Source organism: Heptranchias perlo, chromosome 11 (genome assembly GCF_035084215.1).
Source record: "Heptranchias perlo isolate sHepPer1 chromosome 11, sHepPer1.hap1, whole genome shotgun sequence".
In the NCBI taxonomy this organism is placed as follows: domain Eukaryota; kingdom Metazoa; phylum Chordata; class Chondrichthyes; order Hexanchiformes; family Hexanchidae; genus Heptranchias; species Heptranchias perlo.
Genome location: NC_090335.1, coordinates 5,414,136 through 5,437,411, shown reverse-complemented (window position 1 = coordinate 5,437,411; position 23,276 = coordinate 5,414,136). Strand labels below are relative to the sequence as shown.

The window sequence follows — 23,276 nt, the reverse complement described above, 5'->3', positions numbered from 1 at the left end:
CAGAGAGATCTGTATAAGTGGATTGATGCATTGGCACAGAGAGATCTGTATAAGTGGATTGATGCATTGGCACAGAGAGATCTGTATAAGTGGATTGATGCATTGGCACAGAGAGATCTGTATAAGTGGATAGGTGGGTTGGCACAGAGAGAACTGTATAAGTGGATTGATGCATTGGCACAGAGAGATCTGTATAAGTGGATGGATGGGTTGGCACAGAGAGAACTGTATAAGTGGATTGATGCATTGGCACAGAGAGATCTGTATAAGTGGATTGATGCATTGGCACAGAGAGATCTGTATAAGTGGATGGATGGGTTGGCACAGAGAGAACTGTATAAGTGGATTGATGCATTGGCACAGAGAGATCTGTATAAGTGGATGGATGGGTTGGCACAGAGAGAACTGTATAAGTGGATTGATGCATTGGCACAGAGAGATCTGTATAAGTGGATAGATGGGTTGGCACAGAGAGAACTGTATAAGTGGATTGATGCATTGGCACAGAGAGATCTGTATAAGTGGATGGATGGGTTGGCACAGTGAGATCTGTATAAGTGGATGGATGGGTTGGCACAGAGAGAACTGTATAAGTGGATGGATGGGTTGGCACAGAGAGATCTGTATAAGTGGATAGATGGGTTGGCACAGAGAGATCTGTATAAGTGGATAGATGGGTTGGCACAGAGAGAACTGTATAAGTGGATGGATGGGTTGACACAGAGAGATCTCTATAAGTGGATAGATGGGTTGGACAGAGAGATCTGTATAAGTGGATGGATGGGTTGGCACAGAGAGATCTCTATAAGTGGATAGATGGGTTGGCACAGAGAGAACTGTATAAGTGGATGGATGGGTTGGCACAGAGAGATCTCTATAAGTGGATAGATGGGTTGGCACAGAGAGAACTGTATAAGTGGATGGATGGGTTGGCACAGAGAGATCTGTATAAGTGGATGGATGGGTTGGCACAGTGATATCTGTATAAGTGGATAGATGGGTTGGCACAGTGAGATCTGTATAAGTGGATGGATGGGTTGGCACAGTGAGATCTGTATAAGTGGATTGATGGGTTGGCACAGAGAGAACTGTATAAGTGGATAGATGGGTTGGCACAGAGAGAACTGTATAAGTGGATAGATGGGTTGGCACAGTGAGATCTGTATAAGTGGATGGATGGGTTGGCACAGAGAGAACTGTATAAGTGGATAGGTGGGTTGGCACAGTGATATCTGTATAAGTGGATAGATGGGTTGGCACAGTGAGATCTGTATAAGTGGATGGATGGGTTGGCACAGTGAGATCTGTATAAGTGGATAGATGGGTTGGCACAGAGAGATCTGTATAAGTGGATAGATGGGTTGGCACAGAGAGATCTGTATAAGTGGATAGATGGGTTGGCACAGAGAGATCTGTATAAGTGGATAGATGGGTTGGCACAGAGAGATCTGTATAAGTGGATAGATGGGTTGGCACAGAGAGATCTGTATAAGTGGATAGATGGGTTGGCACAGAGAGATCTGTATAAGTGGATAGATGGGTTGGCACAGTGAGATCTGTATAAGTGGATAGATGGGTTGGCACAGAGAGATCTGTATAAGTGGATGGATGGGTTGGCACAGAGAGATCTCTATAAGTGGATAGATGGGTTGGCACAGAGAGATCTGTATAAGTGGATAGATGGGTTGGCACAGTGAGATCTGTATAAGTGGATAGATGGGTTGGCACAGAGAGATCTGTATAAGTGGATAGATGGGTTGGCACAGAGAGATCTGTATAAGTGGATAGATGGGTTGGCACAGAGAGATCTGTATAAGTGGATAGATGGGTTGGCACAGAGAGATCTGTATAAGTGGATAGATGGGTTGGCACAGAGAGATCTGTATAAGTGGATAGATGGGTTGGCACAGAGAGATCTGTATAAGTGGATAGATGGGTTGGCACAGTGAGATCTGTATAAGTGGATAGATGTGTTGGCACAGAGAGATCTGTATAAGTGGATGGATGGGTTGGCACAGAGAGATCTCTATAAGTGGATAGATGGGTTGGCACAGAGAGATCTGTATAAGTGGATAGATGGGTTGGCACAGTGAGATCTGTATAAGTGGATAGATGTGTTGGCACAGAGAGATCTGTATAAGTGGATGGATGGGTTGGCACAGAGAGATCTCTATAAGTGGATAGATGGGTTGGCACAGAGAGATCTGTATAAGTGGATAGATGGGTTGGCACAGTGAGATCTGTATAAGTGGATAGATGGGTTGGCACAGAGAGATCTGTATAAGTGGATGGATGGGTTGGCACAGAGAGATCTGTATAAGTGGATAGATGTGTTGGCACAGAGAGATCTGTATAAGTGGATAGATGGGTTGGCACAGTGAGATCTGTATAAGTGGATAGATGGGTTGGCACAGAGAGATCTGTATAAGTGGATGGATGGGTTGGCACAGTGATATCTGTATAACTGGATAGATGGGTTGGCACAGAGAGATCTGTATAAGTGGATGGATGGGTTGGCACAGTGATATCTGTATAAGTGGATGGATGTGTTGGCACAGAGAGATCTGTATAAGTGGATAGATGGGTTGGCACAGAGAGATCTGTATAAGTGGATAGATGAGTTGTTACAGAGAGATCTGTATAAGTGGATAGATGGGTTGGCACAGAGAGATCTGTATAAGTGGATAGATGGGTTGGCACAGTGATATCTGTATAAGTGGATGGATGTGTTGGCACAGAGAGATCTGTATAAGTGGATAGATGGGTTGGCACAGAGAGATCTGTATAAGTGGATAGATGGGTTGGTACAGAGAGATCTGTATAAGTGGATAGATGGGTTGGCACAGAGAGATCTGTATAAGTGGATGGATGGGTTGGCACAGTGATATCTGTATAACTGGATAGATGGGTTGGCACAGAGAGATCTGTATAAGTGGATGGATGGGTTGGCACAGTGATATCTGTATAAGTGGATGGATGTGTTGGCACAGAGAGATCTGTATAAGTGGATAGATGGGTTGGCACAGAGAGATCTGTATAAGTGGATAGATGAGTTGGTACAGAGAGATCTGTATAAGTGGATAGATGGGTTGGCACAGAGAGATCTGTATAAGTGGATAGATGGGTTGGCACAGTGATATCTGTATAAGTGGATGGATGTGTTGGCACAGAGAGATCTGTATAAGTGGATAGATGGGTTGGCACAGAGAGATCTGTATAAGTGGATAGATGGGTTGGCACAGAGAGATCTGTATAAGTGGATAGATGGGTTGGCACAGAGAGATCTGTATAAGTGGATAGATGGGTTGGTACAGAGAGATCTGTATAAGTGGATAGATGGGTTGGTACAGAGAGAACTGTATAAGTGGATAGATGGGTTGGCATAGAGAGATCTGTATAAGTGGATAGATGGGTTGGCACAGTGAGATCTGTATAAGTGGATAGATGGGTTGGCACAGAGAGATCTGTATAAGTGGATAGATGGGTTGGCACAGAGAGATCTGTATAAGTGGATGGATGTGTTGGCACTGAGAGATCTGTATAAGTGGATAGATGGGTTGGCACAGAGAGATCTGTATAAGTGGATAGATGGGTTGGCACAGAGAGATCTCTATAAGTGGATAGATGTGTTGGCACAGAGAGATCTGTATAAGTGGATAGATGGGTTGGCACAGTGAGATCTGTATAAGTGGATGGATGTGTTGGCACAGAGAGATCTGTATAAGTGGATAGATGGGTTGGCACAGAGAGATCTGTATAAGTGGATAGATGGGTTGTCACAGTGAGACCTAGGTAGATTGGCACATTCCAACACCATGTTCGTGTAACACAAATGTAGAGAAGAATTGGCAATGTAATTCTACCAGGAGCATTTTGCTGAAGTATAGAGAGAGCCTTCAAAGAGTCCTGATAGTGGAGTGACTGTGTATTCTGGACAGGGAGGGCCTTTTTCTGATCCCTCATGTATCCCAAGCATGGCTGATTGTGCTACTTATTGATAGAATAAGTTGTGATCTTTCAAGGACTGGGGTACTGAATTGATCAATGGACCTTCGATCAAACCTTACTCCAGCCTGATGGGGTGTCATTCTCATCTCACCCTCGGTTGTAGGGAACCTTCTGATATTGATGAGGTTTTGTCAATCCAACACTGGTTGTGTGTTCACAACATAAACCTGCCCATAATACACAACAAATTGCACTAAAGTAGCAATCTTGAAATATTAGTTATCAAACATACTGATATATTTATACAAATGTCCAACACTTTTATCTAAATAGCAGTATTGTCAAAAGTGGTTCAGTGTTTTTTTTTTATTCATTCATGGGATGTGGGCGTCGCTGCCAGCATTTATTGCCCATCCCTAATTGCCCTTGAGAAGGTGGTGGTGAGCCACCTTCTTGAACCGCTGCAGTCCGTGAGGTGACGGTTCTCCCACAGTGCTGTTAGGAAGGGAGTTCCAGGATTCCAGTGACGATGAAGGAACGACGATATATTTCCAAGTCGGGATGGTGTGTGACTTGGAGGGGAACGTGCAGGTGGTGTTGTTCCCATGTGCCTGCTGCCCTTGACCTTCTAGGTGGTAGAGGTCACGGGTTTGGGAGGTGCTGTCGAAGAAGCCTTGACGAGTTGCTGCAGTGCATCCTATGGATGGTACACACTGCAGCCACAGTGCGCCGGTGGTGAAGGGAGTGAATGTTTAGGGTGGTGGATGGGGTGCCAATCCAGCGGGCTGCTTTGTCCTGGATGGTATCGAGCTTCTTGAGTGTTGTTGGAGCTGCACTCATCCAGGCAAGTGGAGAGTATTCCATCACACTCCTGACTTGTGCCTTGTAGCTGGTGGAAAGGCTTTGGGGAGTCAGGAGGTGAGTCACTTGCTGCAGAATACCCAGCCTCTGACCTGCTCTTGTAGCCACTGTATTTATATGGCTGGTCCAGATAAGTTTCTGGTCAATGGTGACCCCCAGGATGTTGATGGTGGGGGATTCGGCGATGGTAATACCGTTGAATGTCAAAGGGAGGTGGTTAGACTCCCCCTTGTTGGAGATGGTCATTGCCTGGCACTTGTCTGGCGCGAATGTACCAGATACTGGTGTGTTGAATCTGTTTTTCTGCTGATGTATCCATTGAGATCTGTCCCATCTAGTCTTCCTGAAAGAGACAGAGGCCACCAGACTTCTATTACAAAGAGAGAGACGGGCTAACTCGGGACTGGAAGAGCTGAAAAGAGGTTCCGTTCAGCGGGAGTGTATCGAGGAGGAATGCTCGTACGAAGAAGCGAGGGAAGTGTTTGAAAATGACCAGAGAACCGTAAGTGTCATTAGTTCTACTGAAGTATCTCGCTGTGTTTCGGCTTAGCCCAGCCCCTCTGTCAAATCCCAATCTGTAATCTGAATCATTCCCTCACACCCCAGTCTATAGTCTGAACCCCTTTACCCCCTCACACCCCAGTCTATAGTCTGAACCCCTTTACCCCCTCACACCCCAGTCTATAGTCTGAACCCCTTTACCCCCTCACACCCCAGTCTATAGTCTGAACCCCTTTACCCCCTCACACCCCAGTCTATAATCTGAACCCCTTTACCCCCTCACACCCCAGTCTATAGTCTGAACCCCTTTACCCCCTCACACCCCAGTCTATAGTCTGAGCCCCTTTACCCCCTCACACCCCAGTCTATAGTCTGAACCCCTTTACCCCCTCACACCCCAGTCTATAGTCTGAACCCCTTTACCCCCTCACACCCCAGTCTATAGTCTGAGCCCCTTTACCCCCTCACACCCCAGTCTATAGTCTGAACCCCTTTACCCCCTCACACCCCAGTCTATAGTCTGAACCCCTTTACCCCCTCACACCCCAGTCTATAGTCTGAGCCCCTTTACCCCCTCATACCCCAGTCTATAGCCGGAACCCCTTTACCCCCTCACACCCCAGTCTATAGTCTGAGCCCCTTTACCCCCTCATACCCCAGTCTATAGCCGGAACCCCTTTACCCCCTCACACCCCAGTCTATAGTCTGAACCCCTTTACCCCCTCACACCCCAGTCTATAGTCTGAGCCCCTTTACCCCCTCACACCCCAGTCTATAATCTGAACCCCTTTACCCCCTCACACCCCAGTCTATAGTCTGAGCCCCTTTACCCCCTCACACCCCAGTCTATAGTCTGAACCCTTTTACTCCCTCATACCCTAGTCTATAGTCTGAACCCCTTTACCCCCCTCACACCCCAGTCTATAGTCTGAACCCCTTTACCCCCTCACACCCCAGTCTATAGCCGGAACCCCTTTACCCCCTCACACCCCAGTCTATAGTCTGAGCCCCTTTACCCCCTCATACCCCAGTCTATAGTCTGAACCCCTTTACCCCCCTCACACCCCAGTCTATAGTCTGAACCCCTTTACCCCCTCACACCCCAGTCTATAGCCGGAACCCCTTTACCCCCTCACACCCCAGTCTATAGTCTGAACCCCTTTACCCCCTCACACCCCAGTCTATAGCCGGAACCCCTTTACCCCCTCACACCCCAGTCTATAGTCTGAACCCCTTTACCCCCTCACACCCCAGTCTATAGTCTGAACCCCTTTACTCTCTGACACCCCAGTCTATAGTCTGAACCCCTTAACTCCCTCACAGACCAATCCTTAATAAAGTTGCAATGGTGAATTCAAGTTAAGCGCCAAACTGGACAATGATTTTATTGCGACGTTACCATTGAATTGAAACTGTTCGCACTTGATGAATTCTGCAATTTAGACTTATGCCTTTTTTATTAAAAATTCTGATAATCTGCCTTTTGCCTCTCGTTGCTTTGGGTCTGAGCTGCAGCTCAGTTTACATTGCAGCAACTCCAGGGAGTTCCCTCCCCTCCAGGCTGCCCGTTTGTTTTCAGAGTCCTTCTGATGCTGCTGAGCTTTCTGACTAATTACCGAAACTGGGTATAGAAAGGTTAGAAAAACAGATTCTGGAGATTCGAACTGCAGATGATGGGGACACACAACAGGCCGGTGAAGACCCGAGATAAGAAATGGCAAAGGTTTTCAGTTGAGACGCTTTGTCAACAATGCTCCGATGCACGGCTACACTCCAAACTATAATCTTTCAAAGTTCTCTAGATTTAGGAACTGTCCCTCTAGATTGGAAAATTGCACATGTCACTCCGCTTTTTAAGAAAGGAGAGAGAGGGAAGCCGGGGAATTATAGACCAGTTAGCCTAACATCTGTTGTGGGGAAAATGCTGGAGTCTATAATTAAGGATAGGGTGACTGAACACCTCGAGAATTTTCAGTTAATCAGAGAGAGCCAGCATGGATTTGTGAAAGGCAGGTCGTGCCTGACAAACCTGATTGAATTTTTTGAAGAGGTGACTAAAGTAGTGGACAGGGGAATGTCAATGGATGTTATTTATATGGACTTCCAGAAGGCATTTGATAAGGTCCCACATAAGAGACTGTTAGCTAAGTTGGAAGCCCATGGAATCGAGGGAAAAGTACGGACTTGGTTCGGAAATTGGCTGAGCGAAAGGCGACAGAGAGTAGGGATAATGGGTAGGTACTCACATTGGCAGGATGTGACTAGTGGAGTCCCGCAGGGATCTGTCTTGGGGCCTCAATTATTCACAATATTTATTAACGACTTAGATGAAGGCATAGAAAGTCTCATATCTAAGTTTGCCGATGACACAAAGATTGGTGGCATTGTAAGCAGTGTAGATGAAAACATAAAATTACAAAGCGATATTGATAGATTAAGTGAATGGGCAAAACTGTGGCAAATGGAATTCAATGTAGACAAATGTGAGGTCATCCACTTTGGATCAAAAAAAGATAGAACAGGGTACTTTCTAAATGGTAAAAAGTTAAAAACTGTGGATGTCCAAAGGGACTTAGGTGTTCAGGTACATAGATCATTGAAGTGTCATGAACAGGTGCAGAAAATAATCAATAAGGCTAATGGAATGATGGCCTTTATATCCAGAGGACTGGAGTACAAGGGGGCAGAAGTTATGCTGCAGCTATACAAAACCCTGGTTAGACCGCACCTGGAGTACTGTGAGCAGTTCTGGGCACCGCACCTTCGGAAGGACATATTGGCCTTGGAGGGAGTGCAGCGTGGGTTTATTAGAATGATACCCGGACTTCAAGGGTTAAGTTACGAGGAGAGATTACACAAATTGGGGTTGTATTCTCTGGAGTTTCGAAGGTTAAGGGGTGATCTGATCGAAGTTTATAAGATATTAAGGGGAACGGATAGGGTGGATAGAGAGAAACTATTTCCGCTGGTTGGGGATTCTAGGAGTAGGGGGCACAGTCTAAAAATTAGAGCCAGACCTTTCAGGAGCGAGATTAGAAAACGTTTCTACACACAAAGGGTGGTAGAAGTTTGGAACTCTCTTCCGCAAACGGCAATTGATACTAGCTCAATTGCTAAATTTAAATCTGAGATAGATAGCTTTTTGGCAACCAAAGGTATTAAGGGATATGGGCCAAAGGCAGGTATATGGAGTTAGATCACAGATCAGCCATGATCTTATCAAGTGGCGGAGCAGGTACGAGGGGCTGAATGGCCTACTCCTGTTCCTATGTTCCTATGTTCCTACCATTAACCTGTCAATTCATGGAATTACATGGAATGTACAGCCAGAAACAGGCCATTCGGCCCAACTGCTCTATGCCGGTGTTTATGCTCCACACGAGCCTCCTCCCGCCCCACTTCATCTCACCCTATCAGCATATCGTTCTATTCCTTTCTCCCTCATGTGTTTATCTAGCTTCCCCTTCAATGCATCAATGCTAGTCGCCTCAACCATGTGGTAGTGAATTCCACATTCTCACCACACTCTGGGTAAAGAAGTTTCTCCTGAATTCTCTATTGGATTTATTAGTGACTATCTTATATTTGTGGCCCCTAGTTCTGGTCTCCCCACAAGTGGAAACGTTTTCTCTACGTCTACCCTATCAAACCCCTTCATAATCTTAAAGAGCTCCATTAGGCCACCCCTCAATCTTTTTTCTGGAGAAAAAAGACCCAGCCTGTTCAATCTTTCCTGATGTATATAACCTCTCAGTTCTGGGATCATCTCAGTAAATCTTTTTTGCATCTTCTCCTGTGCCTCTATATCCTTTTTATAATATGGAGACCAGACCTGTGCACAGTACTCAGTGTGGTCGAACCAAGATTCTATACAAGTTTAACATAACTTCTCTGCTTTTCAATTCTAGACCTCTAGAATTGAACCCCAGTGCTTGATTTGCTTTTTTTGACCTTATTAACCTGTGCTGCTACTTTTAGTAATTTGTGTATCTGTACCCCTAGATCCCTTTGCTCCTTTACCCCATTTAAACTCTTATTATCCAAGCAATATGTGGCCTCCTTATTCTTCCTACCAAAATGTAATATCTCACACTTATCTATATTGAAATTAATTTGCCAATTATACACCCATTCTGCAAGTTTATTAATGTCTTCCTGTATTTTGTCGCAGTCCTCCTCAGTATTATCTATATCCCCCAATTTGGTGTCGTCTGCAATTTTTGAATTCACTCTTCAGTTGCTCACAGACCTGCTGCATTTTTCCAATATTCTGTGTTTCATATCAGTTTCAGACTCTGTCTCACTCTCCTCTTCTTCCCATGTTCTCCCTATTTCCATTTTATTTAATATTTTCTATTTTCCTTTTCTCATTTAAAAAGAAAAAAAATAAGGACTTCCATTCATATAGTGCCTTTCATGACCTCAGGATGTCCCAAAATGCTTTACACCCAATGAAGTATTTTTGAACTGTAGTCACTGTTGTAATGTAGGAAACGCGGCAGCCAATTTGTGCACAGCAAGATCCCACAAACAGCAATATGATAATGACCAGATAATCTGTTTTAATGATATTGGTTGAGGGATAAATATTTGCTACAAAACCGGAGAGAACTCTCTTGCTCTTCTTCAAAATAATGCCTTGGGATCTTTTACGTCTACCTGAGAGGGAGACAGGGCCTCGGTTTAACATCTCATCCAAAAGATGGCACCTCTGACAGTGCAGCTCTCCCTCAGTACTGCACTGGAGTGTCAGCCTGGATTATGTGCTCAAGTCTCTGGAGTGGGACTTGTAACCCATGACCTTCTGACTCAGAGGCGAGAGTGCTACCTAGATCAGTGTCCATGCAGAGCTAGTGGTCAGTATAAGGAATGTGCCCACATGATGATGCTGTTTCTGAAACGTGCCCTCCTGCCAACCCCCTCAGATGCCTGTGGATGTCGCAGAAAAGAGGCAGAGCCCGGCTGCTCATACAACAGCACAAGATGGTGCAGCTGACAGTTGGTCCATCTCAGGACTTAGCTCAGGACAGCCTGGGGTGCAGCCATCAGGGCCCAGTGACTGATCCACCCTGAGTTCTGCTCCTTTTTCAGAATCAATTCCTTTTTTATAGTAATCTCGATGAACTGTTCCATTTCCTCCTCTCGTACACCTACAGTCTCACTTTTACATTCATTTAGGATATTTAATATCTCTCCACACCTTCATCCTCTACTCTTACACTCTCTCCTTCCTCCCTGAGTGTCCTGCCCTCTCTAACTAGCATTTTACTTCTTGTTTTCTTATAAAAGGCCTTACTATTTAATTTTATATAACCTGCTAGACTTTTTTCCTATTTCCTTTTCACTTCTCTGCTACACTTTCTATATTCCTCTTGATTATTTTTTTATTATTAGCCCCAACTTTATCACACATCTCCCTTTTAAGTTTCACTTTATCCACTAAACTGTATTCTTTGAGAGAGCCCCCTTTATATTTTATAGTCTTTCCAATGAGACGTTAAACCAAGGCCCCGTCCAGCCTCTCAGGTAGACATAAAGGATCCCATTGCACTATTTCGAAGAAGAGTGGGGAAGATCTCCCCTGTGTCCTGGCCAATATTTATCCCTCAACCAACATCACTAAAACAGATTATCTGGTCATTATCGCATTGCTGTTTGTGGGATCTTGCTGTGCGCAAATTGGCTGCCGTGTTTCCTACATGACAACAGTGACTACACTTCAAAAGTACTGCATGGGCTGTAAAGCGCTTTGGAACATCCTGAGGTCGTGAAAGGCGCTATATAAATGCAAGTTCTTTCTTTTCTTTTTATAGGAATAGATTAATTCTGTACTCTATCTATCTCATATTTGAAGATTTCCCACTGCTGATCTGTTTGCTAACCCAGTTAATTTGGACCAGTTCCCTTATCTCGCTGAACTTACCTGCCTTTTTCCAGTCCAGCACCCTTTGACTCATTATCCCTTTCTATTCTGACATTGAACGCAACTATCTTGTATTCACTAATTCCCCATTGATCTCTGACTCTCACACCAGTTATTTGCCCTGTCCTCAGACATGGGACCCTTCCAGCAGGGGTCACTGGATCCAAGTACAGGAAATACGGGTATGGTGACTTGTTGTTTGCAATACACATACATGTGACAGACAGGGAGAGCGATCCTGTTTCATGTTACATCCTGTTGTTTAAATAGTAATGAGGCCCAATTCTGCTGTCCCCTTTTACGGTGAGCTCGTGTAAAGGTTGGAACACATTTGATCTGAGAATCACTATCATACTTAAATAATTTTTGCCCAGCAGGGGTTGCTTGTGCTGTGAAGGCTCACTAGACAGGGACTACGGTTGGAGGTCGATCTATAATACAATTGTAGCAATTTAGCAACTTGTGCTCCCATCCAGTGATGCTCCACTTTATACTTGTGGACACACTCAGTCCATTGCTCTCCAGTTGATATGGCAGCTCCTATTGTCTCTTTATTATAGGGCCACTACTAGTCTTTACTTCTCCCATTATCTAAGCTTTATGTAAATATTGGTTCAAGGTGATTTATGCAATGCTCTTCTTCATTTTTTCCTAGATGGAATTCTGGAAGATCTACAAGGGTACGTTTCGATGAGCTCTCTCGGATTGGTAGATGAATGGTCAGATTGGGCCAAATCTTGCTGGATAAATAACGGTGTGTTAACGACGCAGGCCCTTATTAACGCGTAAATCGACCAGCAAGTTCAGGGGATGAAGAGATACACTGTGAGTTGTGAGTCTCTGGAACTCACTGGGCGATTTACGCTGCTCCTCTGTTTGCTTCACACAAACGGCATCTCGCCCCTAACCTCCCCGTTATTTTTAAGAACTTGCTGGATTTGCACATTAATTGCTCATTAAACTCACCACAGAAAGTTAGGGCTGGCGATTAAGAGCGCGAGTACCCTGTTAACGACATGATAATTGTTGATTCTATGCTGACCAACCTCTCTGGCCCAGAAATTGAACCATTTAAACTGTGGAGTCTCATTCCTTAAGGTGGCAAATTGTTCTTAGAGATTTTAAAAATGTCAAATTTTTAATTTTTTAATTCTTTTCTTACTTTACCTTTCTGCCTTTTGTCTCTCTCTCTTAATCCAATCTTTCTTTCCCTCTTTATTTTTTCTTTCTGTACCTGATTTGACTCTAATTCTCCCTCCTTCTCCGTCGTTCCTCTGTTTCTTTCTCAATCATAGACCCATAGAATCATAGAAAGTTACAGCATAGAAGGAGGCCATTCGGCCCATGGTGTTCACACCGGCCAAAAAAGAGCTTTCCAGCTTAAGGGTTTCTGCCTCTACCACCCTTTCAGGCAGTGAGTTCCAGACCCCCACCACCCTCTGGTGAAAAAATTTCTCCTCAGCTCCCGTCTAATCCTTCTACCAATTACTTTAAATCTATGTCCCTGGTCACAGACCCCTCTGCTAAGGTCCTTCCTATCCACTCTCTCTGGTCCCGTTATAATTTTATCTCAATTAAATCTCCCCTCAGCCTCCTTTGTTCCAAAGAAAACAACCCCAGCCTATCCAATCTTTCCTTATAGCTAAAATTCTCCAGTCCTGGCAACATCCTCGTAAATTTCCTCTGTAACCTCTCTAGTGCAATCACATCTTTCCTATAATGTGGTGACCAGAACTGTACACAGTACTCAAGCTGTGGCCTAACTAGTGTTTTATACAGTTCCAGCATAACCTCCCTGCTCTTATATTCTATGTCTCGGCTAGTAAAGGAAAGTATCCCGTATGCCTTTTTAACCACCTTATCTACCTGTCCTGCTACCTTCAGGGATCTGTGGACATGCACTCCAAGGTCCCTCACTTCCTCTACACCTCTCAGTATCCTCCCGTTCATTGTGTATTCCCTTGCCTTGTTTGCCCTCCCCAAATGCTTCACCTCACACTTCTCCATTTGCCAATTTTCTGCCCATCTGACCAGTCCATTGATATCTTCCTGCAGTCTACAGCTTTCCTCCTCAATCTCATTGGTTAAGGCGATAGGCTGTTGGTCCTGCCATTCACTAAGGACCCAGATGCCCTATCTGTTAGTTATAGTGTCCCTGCTAGAATCATAGAATCATCACAGCACAGAAGGAAGCCATTCGGCCCATTGTGCCAGTACTGGCTCTTTGAAAGAGCTATCCAATTAGTCCCACTCCCCTGTTCTTTCCCCACAGCCCTATAAATTTTTGCCCTTCAAGTATTTACCTAATTGTAGACTCCAAGAAGATATCAATGGGTTGGTGGAGTGGGCGGAAAAGTGGCAAATGGAGTTCAACCCGGAGAAGTGTGAGGTAATGCACATAGGGAGGGCAAACAGTAAAAGGGAATACGCAGTAAATGGGAATATATTGAGAGGGGTAGAGGAAGTGAGAGACCTTGGAGTGCATGTGCACAGGTCCCAGAAGGTGGCAGTACAGGTAGATAAGGTTGTGAAGAAGGCATACGGAATGCTCTCCGTTATTAGCCGAGGTATAGAATACAAAAGCAGGGATCAAATGATGGAACTGTATAAAACGCTGGTAAAGCCACAGCTGGAGTATTGTGCGCAGTTCTGGTCACCACATTACAGGAAGGACGTAATTGCTCTGGAGAGAGTGCAGAGAAGATTTACAAGAATGTTGCCAGGGCTTGAAAATTGGAGCTATGAGGAGAGATTGGATAGGCTGGGGTTGTTTCCCTTGGAGCAGAGGAGGCTGAGGGGTGACTTGATTGAGGTGTACAAAATTATGAGGGGCCCAGATAGAGTAGACAGGAAGTACCTGTTTCCCCTAGCGGAGAGTTGAAGAACTAGAGGAGATAGATTTAAGCCGATTGGCAGAAGGATTAGAGGGGACATGAGAAAAAACTTTTTTACCCAGAGGGTGGTGGGTGTATGGAATTCGCTCCCTGAATTGGTGGTAGAGGCAAGGACCCTCAACTCTTCAAAAAGTACCTGGACCTGCACCTAAAGTGCTGTAAGCTGCAGGGCTATGGATCGGGTGCTGGAAGGTGGGATTAGAATGGGCACTTGGTTGTTCTTCAAGCCGGCGCGGACACAATGGGCCGAATGGCCCCCTTCTGTGCTGTATCTTTTCTGTGGTTCTATGGTTCTAATTCCTTTTTGAAAGTTACTATTGAATCTGCCTCCACGACACTTTCAGGCAGCGCATTCCAGATCACAACTCGCTGCGCTAAAAAAACGTTTCCCCATCTCGCCTCTGGCTCTTTTGCCGATCACCGTAAATCTGTGTTCTCTGGTTACTGACCCGTCTGCCACTGGAAACAGTTTCTCCTTGTTTACTCTGACAAAACCATACATGATTTTGAACACCTCTATCAAATCTCCCCTAAACCTTCTCTGTTCTAAGGAGAACAATCCCAGCTTCTCCACATAACTGAAGTCCCACATCCCTGGCACCATTCTGGTGAATCTCTTCTGCACCCTCTCTAAGGCCTTCACATCCTTCCTAAAGTGTATGGAATCTTACAACACCAGGTTATAGTCCAACAGTTTTATTTGAAAATCACAAGCCTGGTGTTGTAAGATTCCTTACATTTGTCAACCCCAGTCCATCACCGGCACCTCCACATCCTTCCTAAAGTGTGGTGCCCAGAATTGAACACAATACTCCAGCTCAGGCCTAACCAGTGTCTTATAAAGGTTTAGCGTAACTTCCCTGCTTTTGTACTTTATGCCTCTATTAATAAAGCCCAGGATCGCATATGCTTTTTTAACAGCCTTCTTAATTTGTCCTGCCACCTTCAAAGATTTTTATATGTGCACCCCCAGGCCTCTCTATTCCTACACCCCTTTATAATTGTACCATTTAGATCCATATTCCTTAATACCTTTGGTTAACAAAAAGCTATCTATCTCAGATTTAAAATTAACAATTGAGCTAACATCAACTGCTGTTTACGGAAGAGAGTTCCAAACTTCTACCACCCTTTGCGTGTAGGAGTGTTTCCTAACTTCAATCGTGTAAGTGCTGGCACTAATTTTTAGGCTATGTCCCCTAGTCCTAGACCCCCCAATCAGCGGAAATAGTTTCTCTCTATCCACCCTATCCGTTCCCCTTAATATCTTGAAAACTTCGATCAAATCACCCCTTAATCTTTTAAATTCCAGGGAATACAACCCTAGTTTGTGTAATCTCTCCTTGTAATTTAACCCTTGGAGTCCAGGTATCATTCTAGTAAATCTACGCAGCACTCCCTCCAAGGCCAATATATCCTTCCTAAGGTGCGGTGCCCAGAACTGAACACAGTATTCCAGGTGTGGTCTAACCAGGGCTTTGTATAGCTGTAGCATAACTTCTACCCCCTTATATTCTAGTCCTCCAGATATAAAGGCCAGCATTCCATTAGCCTTTTTGATTATTTTCTGTACCTGGCCATGACATTTTAATGATCTATGTACATGGACCCCTAAGTCTCTTTGGACCTCCACTGTTTAGAGCTTTTCACCATTTAGAAAGTACTCTGATCTATCCTTTTTAGGTCCAAAGTGGATGACCTCGCACTTGCCTACACTGAAATCCATTTGCCACAGTTTTGCCCATTCACTTAATCGATTAATATTTTATGCTTCCATCTACATTGCTTACAATGCTGTATCATCAGCAAACTTGGATATGTGGCTCTCTATCCTGTCATCGAAGTCGTTAATAAATACAGTGAATAGTTGAGGCCCCAACACAGATCCCTGTGGGACACCACTAGTCACATCCTGTCAATTTGAGTACCTGCCCATTATCCCTACTCTCTGTCTCCTGCTGCTCAGTCAATTTCCTAACCAGGTCAATAATTTGCCCTCAATTCCATGAGCTTCAACTTTAGCTAACAATCTCTTATGAGGGACTTTATCGAATGCCTTCTGGAAGTCCATATAAATAACATCCATAGACATTCCCCTGTCCACCACTTTAGTCAACTCTTCAAAAAATTCAATCAGGTTTGTCAGGCATGACCTCCCCTTTACAAATCCACGCTGGCTCTCCCTGATCAACGGAAAATGTTCAATGTGTTCAGTCACTCTGTCCTTAATTATAGACTCTAGTAATTTCCCCACAACAGATATTAGGCTAACTGGTCTATAATTCCCTGGTTTCCCTCTCTCTCCTTTCTTAAATAGCAGAGTGACATGAACAATTTTTCAATCTAAAGGAACGGTTCCTGAATCGAGAGAACTTTGGAAAGTTATAGTTAGGGCTTCTGCAATGTTCTCACCTACTTCCTTTAAAACCCTGGGATGGAAACCATCTGGTCCTGGGGATTTGTCACTCTTTTGTGCCATTATTTCCTTCATTACTGTTAATTTTCTTACATTAATTATGGTGAGTCCCCATCCCTGATTCAAAATTAGTTTCCTTGGGGTGTCCGGCATGCCTTCCTCTTCCTCTACTGTAAATACTGATGCAAAGTAATTATTTAACGTGTCTGCCTTTTCCTTATTTTCATTTACAATATCACCATTACCTGTTTTTAAGGGGCCCACATTGCTCTTGACCACCCTCTTTTTCCTAATATAATTGTAAAAAATGTTTGTGTTGATTTTGATATCCCTTGCAAGTTTCTTTTCATACTCCCTTTTTGTAGCTCTCACTATCTGTTTTGTCACTCTTTACTCATCTCCCAGTCACTAGGATCTGTGCTATTTTTTTCATTTCTGTATGCTTTCTCTTTTATGTTGTCCCTTATCTCTTTTGTCGTCGATGGCTTTTTTTTTGGCAAGTGGAGCTCTTGCCCCTTAGGGGTATAAACCGGTTCTGTATCACATTAAATTCTTTTTTGAACACCTCCCACTGATCTTCCGTCATTTTACCCATTAACAGATTTACTGTGAACAGTCTCTATCTCATCCCGTTGAAGTCAGCCTTACCTAAATGTAGAATCTTAATAGCTGATACAGATTTCTCTCGTTCAAACACAACGTTGAACTCAATCATAATATGATCGCTGTTAGATAAATGTTCACACCCCATTAGACTGTTAACTAAATCTGGCTCATTACTCATTATTAAATCTAATATTGCCTGCCCCCTTGTTGATTCTGAATGTAAAGAGGCCGGCTCGGGAGGCGTGCTGAGCCTGTCAGAGAGTCCTAAGACAGGCCCAGAGGGTAACTGTAAGCTTATTCAAAAGGGATTCAAGCCTGGGGTGAGAGAAGCGGAGTAGGAAGGCAGAGGAGTAGTGATGGATTGGGGATGGGGTTGGGATTGTGGGGGAGAGACAGGCAAAGTATCTGAAAGGAGAGAAATGGAAGGCGGCATGGCCGGATGAGGGGATGGGAGTGAAAGTAAATAGAGGAGTAACAGGGAACCAAAATAAAAAAAAACACTGAAGGGAGTTAAACGGAATGGGCCTGGGTCAAGGGCAGCAACCAAAATGTGAACACGAATTGGGTACTGGTGGAGACTTGGCAGTGGATTGAAGGAGACGAGGAGGAGCGGAGATTTGACCACGAGCCAGAAGAGGTCGATCCTGGGGTCCCACAGAGGAACGTGGAGATCTTGGGTGCTCACAATCCACAACAGCAGATCTGGTGTCCCAGCAGAGGATGAGGAGCAGGTGGAGTGAAGCCCAGGGACCAGGAGCAGTGAAGATCAGGGAGCAGGAGGAGTGAAGATCAGGGAGCAGGAGGAGTGAAGCCCAGGGACCAGGAGCAGTGAAGATCAGGGAGCAGGAGGAGTGAAGATCAGGGAGCAGGAGGAGTGAAGATCAGGGACCAGGAGCAGTGAAGTTCAGGGAGCGGGAGGAGTGAAGATCAGGGAGCAGGAGGAGTGAAGCCCAGGGACCAGGAGCAGTGAAGATCAGGGAGCAGGAGGAGTGAAGATCAGGGACCAGGAGCAGTGAAGATCAGGGAGCAGGAGGAGTGAAGATCAGGGAGCAGGAGGAGTGAAGATCAGGGACCAGGAGCAGTGAAGTTCAAGGAACAGGAGGAGTGAAGCCCAGGCACCAGGAGGAGTGAAGATCAGGGAGTAGGAGGAGTGAAAATCAGGGAGCAGGAGGAGTGAAGATCAGGGAGCAGGAGGAGTGAAGATCAGGGATCAGGAGGAGTAAAGCCCAGGGACCAGGAGGAGTAACGCCCAGGGACCAGGAGCAGTGAAGATCAGGGAGCAGGAGGAGTGAAGATCAGGGAGCAGGAGGAGTGAAGATCAGGGAGCCGGAGGAGTGAAGATCAGGGAGCAGGAGCAGTGAAGCCCAGGGAGCTGGAGGAGTGAAGATCAGGGAGCCGGAGGAGTGATGATCAGGGAGCAGGAGGAGTGAAGATCAGGGAGCCGGAGGAGTGAAAATCAGGGAGCAGGAGCAGTGAAGCCCAGGGAGCAAGAGCAGTGAAGATCAGGGACCTAGGGGAGGGGAGCAGGTAATCGAAAGGATCAGATTTGAGGAACAGCTGCACGGAGATGAGGAGCCCAAGGAACCGATTCACCGTGTCCAGCGAAGGGCAACGGAAAAGTTCTGAAAGCAGGACAGAGCAGAGCAGACTTGGTGAACATGGGCAGAGAGCTGGGTGGCTGCCAGCAGGAGTTGATCAGAGCAAGCTCAGCGGTGAATGCAGATTCTCAGTAATGGAGCGGAAACTGAACATGTAAAAACAAAGCAGGCCTGGCAGTGGAAATGAGGCAACCCAGCAGAAAGTGGAGGTGGAGGTCACAGTAAAACCCAAACACCAGCGGAGATAGGTCTCGGCACAGCAGCAGCGTAGGACTGAGCAGAAATGAAAAATAAACAGTGTACTTTCATAGCACTTATTTTTATTAAATTCTAAACCTCAAAGTTGCATTCCCACTATCTGCTACCCAAATATTTTTATTAAGCATTAATTTTGTTATTTTGTTCTAACTACAGCACGGACACGATGGGCCGAATGGCCTCCTTCCGTGCCGTAACTTTCTATGATAACTTTCTAACATTTGTCACATACAGATATGGATCAATGCGCATCAAACCCCTGCCAGAATGGAGGAACCTGTCAGGATCAGTTGCAGGGTTACCTGTGCTGGTGTACAGAGGATTTTGAAGGTTGGAACTGTGAAATAGGTAAGGGTGAACTTGAAGGTCACTGATACATTTTGGAGGAACTTGTTCTTGAAGCCCGATTTATAAAACCTAAATTTGAGAATTACCTTTCCTTCAAAGGTTTCTATTGACTATTACTCTTAATTCAATCAAATCCACTTCACTCTTAGTCCAGTGCAATCTGTGCCACCTCTCCCCACCAGGTTGATTATCTTAGGGATTTAGTCAAATGAACAGCAAAAAGAGGAACCCAGATCAGATTGCTTTGAAAATGAGAAATCAATACTTCCTTCCTACCTTCCATCTTTCCACCTTTCCAGCCCTTCATCCATTCCTCCATATAAATATTCCTCCCTCTCTTCATCCATCCCCCTCCATCTAACCATCCTTCCGTTCTTTCATTCATTCCACATCCCTCCTTCCATCTATCCTTCTCCTTCCATCCACCAGTCACCCATCCTTCCCAACATCTATCCCTCCATTACCTCCATTACTCCCTTCATCCCTGCAGACCTCAATCCTTCCATCCAACGCTCCCTCCATCCTTCCCGCCTTGCATCCATCCCTCCCTCCATCCTTTCCGCCCTGCATCCATCCCTCCCTCCATCCTTTCCGCCCTGCATCCATCCCTCCCTCCATCCTTCCCGCCCTGCATCCATCCCTCCCACCATCCTTCCCGCCCTGTATCCATCCCTCCCTCCATCCTTCCCGCCCTGCATCCATCCCTCCCTCCATCCTTTCCGCCCTGCATCCATCCCTCCCTCCATCCTTTCCGCCCTGCATCCATCCCTCCCTCCATCCTTCCCGCCCTGTATCCATCCCTCCCTCCATCCTTCCCGCCCTGCATCCATCCCTCCCTCCATCCTTTCCGCCCTGCATCCATCCCTCCCTCCATCCTTTCCGCCCTGTATCCATCCCTCCCTCCATCCTTTCCGCCCTGCATCCATCCCTCCCTCCATCCTTTCCGCCCTGTATCCATCCCTCCCTCCATCCTTTCCGCCCTGCATCCATCCCTCCCACCATCCTTCCCGCCCTGCATCCATCCCTCCCTCCATCCTTCCCGCCCTGCATCCATCCCTCCCTCCATCCTTCCCGCCCTGCATCCATCCCTCCCACCATCCTTCCCGCCCTGCATCCATCCCTCCCACCATCCTTCCCGCCTTGCATCCATCCCTCACTCCATCCTTCCCGCCCTGCATCCATCCCTCCCTCCATCCTTCCCGCCCTGCATCCATCCCTCCCACCATCCTTCCCGCCTTGCATCCATCCCTCACTCCATCCTTCCCGCCCTGCATCCATCCCTCCCACCATCCTTCCCGCCTTGCATCCATCCCTCACTCCATCCTTCCCGCCCTGCATCCATCCCTCACTCCATCCTTCCCGCCCTGCATCCATCCCTCACTCCATCCTTCCCGCCCTGCATCCATCCCTCCCTCCATCCTTCCCGCCCTGCATCCATCCCTCCCTCCATCCTTCCCGCCCTGCATCCATCCCTCACTCCATCCTTCCCGCCCTGCATCCATCCCTCCCACCATCCTTCCCGCCCTGCATCCATCCCTCCCTCCATCCTTTCCGCCCTGCATCCATCCCTCACTCCATCCTTCCCGCCCTGCATCCATCCCTCCCTCCATCCTTCCCGCCCTGCATCCATCCCTCACTCCATCCTTCCCGCCCTGCATCCATCCCTCCCTCCATCCTTCCCGCCCTGCATCCATCCCTCACTCCATCCTTCCCGCCCTGCATCCATCCCTCCCTCCATCCTTCCCGCCCTGCATCCATCCCTCACTCCATCCTTCCCGCCCTGCATCCATCCCTCCCTCCATCCTTTCCGCCCTGCATCCATCCCTCCCACCATCCTTCCCGCCCTGCATCCATCCCTCCCACCATCCTTCCCGCCCTGCATCCATCCCTCCCACCATCCTTCCCGCCCTGCATCCATCCCTCCCACCATCCTTCCCGCCCTGCATCCATCCCTCCCTCCATCCTTTCCGCCCTGCATCCATCCCTCCCACCATCCTTCCCGCCCTGCATCCATCCCTCACTCCATCCTTCCCGCCCTGCATCCATCCCTCCCTCCATCCTTTCCGCCCTGCATCCATCCCTCCCACCATCCTTCCCGCCCTGCATCCATCCCTCCCACCATCCTTCCCGCCCTGCATCCATCCCTCCCACCATCCTTCCCGCCTTGCATCCATCCCTCCCACCATCCTTCCCGCCGTGCATCCATCCCTCCCACCATCCTTCCCGCCCTGCATCCATCCCTCCCTCCATCCTTTCCTCCCTGCATCCATCCCTCCCTCCATCCTTCCCGCCCTGCATCCATCCCTCCCTCCATCCTTCCCGCCCTGCATCCATCCCTCACTCCATCCTTCCCGCCCTGCATCCATCCCTCCCTCCATCCTTCCCGCCCTGCATCCATCCCTCCCTCCATCCTTCCCGCCCTGCATCCATCCCTCACTCCATCCTTCCTGCCCTGCATCCATCCCTCCCTCCATCCTTCCCGCCTTGCATCCATCCCTCACTCCATCCTTTCCGCCCTGCATCCATCCCTCCCTCCATCCTTCCCGCCCTGCATCCATCCCTCCCTCCATCCTTCCCGCCCTGCATCCATCCCTCACTCCATCCTTCCCGCCCTGCATCCATCCCTCCCTCCATCCTTCCCGCCTTGCATCCATCCCTCCCTCCATCCTTCCCGCCCTGCATCCATCCATCCCTCCATCCATTCTTTCATCTATACCTCCATCCCTCCTTCCAACCTTCCCTGCATTACCCTGTGCTGGTAGAGTTATGTCTCTCTACCATGGTCGGTGGGGAAAATGTTGGTGCTGTTGAAGGATCAATCTGTGACCTCCTGGGAAGCAAAGCTGCCTGGACGAATCCCAAGGAGAGATCGGAGATCCTGGGACTATTTCCATTGCAGCAAAGACAGACGAGAGACTTAATTGACGTTATTAAAATTATGAAGGATTTTGATAGAGTGAATAGGGGCAGTGGTGAGAGGACTTGAATTTAAAATTAATAATGGGAGAGCGAGGAAAGAAGTTGCGAGAAATTTCTTTACACAGAGGGCTGTTGGAGCTTGGAATGTTTTGCCACAGGGAGTGGTTGAGGCAGACACCATTGGATCATTTAAGTGCTGGAATGGGAACCACTTGGAATGGGTAATATATGAAATTGGCAGTACATGGAATGAATGGGTACTGTACATTGAATGGGTACTGTATGGAAAGGGTACTGTGTGGAATAAGCACCACATGCAATGGGTACCATGTGGAATGGATACTGCATGGAATAAATACCGTAATCATAGGATGGGTATCACATGGAATCAACACCATATGGAATGGGTACTACATTGAATAGATTCTATATAAAATGGGCACCACAAGCAATAGATATAAGGAATAGATAACATATAGGATGGATACCACATGGAATCAACACCATATGGAATGAGCATCACATGGAATGGGAACCATGTGGAATGGCTACAATATGGAATGGTTACCATAGTAACGGGTGCCATGTGAAATGGATACCATCTGGAATGAGCGTTACATGGAATGGGCACCGTATTGATTGGATACCATATGGAATGTGTCTCATATATAGTTCTGCTCATCGTGGCATTCAAATCCAAGTCCTGAATTTCCTCGCGGCCTGCGATGACGATGACTCTCTACTGCGGCACACTTGTCTGCTGTCTCACCCATGCCATCACTCGACCAATCTATCCCCCTTCCCAGCTCAGACATTATCCTCGGGGAGGGGGTGTCAGACAGTGAGGATGAGGACTTTGCCCTGGGTGAGTCAGAGAGCACGAAGGAACCAGAGTAGTGGGGAGAGGAAGAGGAGCCTGGTGGTCCTGAGCCAGAGCTCAGGATGGGGCAACTCTTTCTTTAAACTCTCACTCTCGGGATGTGGGTGTCGCTGGCAAGGCCGGC

At 46.8% G+C, this 23,276-nt stretch overlaps 1 protein-coding gene across 1 annotated transcript in view; it reads left to right on the top strand.

Moving 5' to 3' along the window:
* The window catches only part of LOC137327064 (coagulation factor VII-like), a 62,486-nt gene that overhangs the window by 4,193 nt on the left and 35,017 nt on the right, over positions 1–23,276 (top strand). Inside the window, exons 2-4 of the mRNA XM_067992472.1 lie at positions 5,148–5,311; positions 11,889–11,913; positions 19,240–19,353. Of these exons, the coding sequence (XP_067848573.1) occupies positions 5,148–5,311; positions 11,889–11,913; positions 19,240–19,353 (303 nt within the window). The remainder of the gene's footprint in view (positions 1–5,147; positions 5,312–11,888; positions 11,914–19,239; positions 19,354–23,276) is intronic.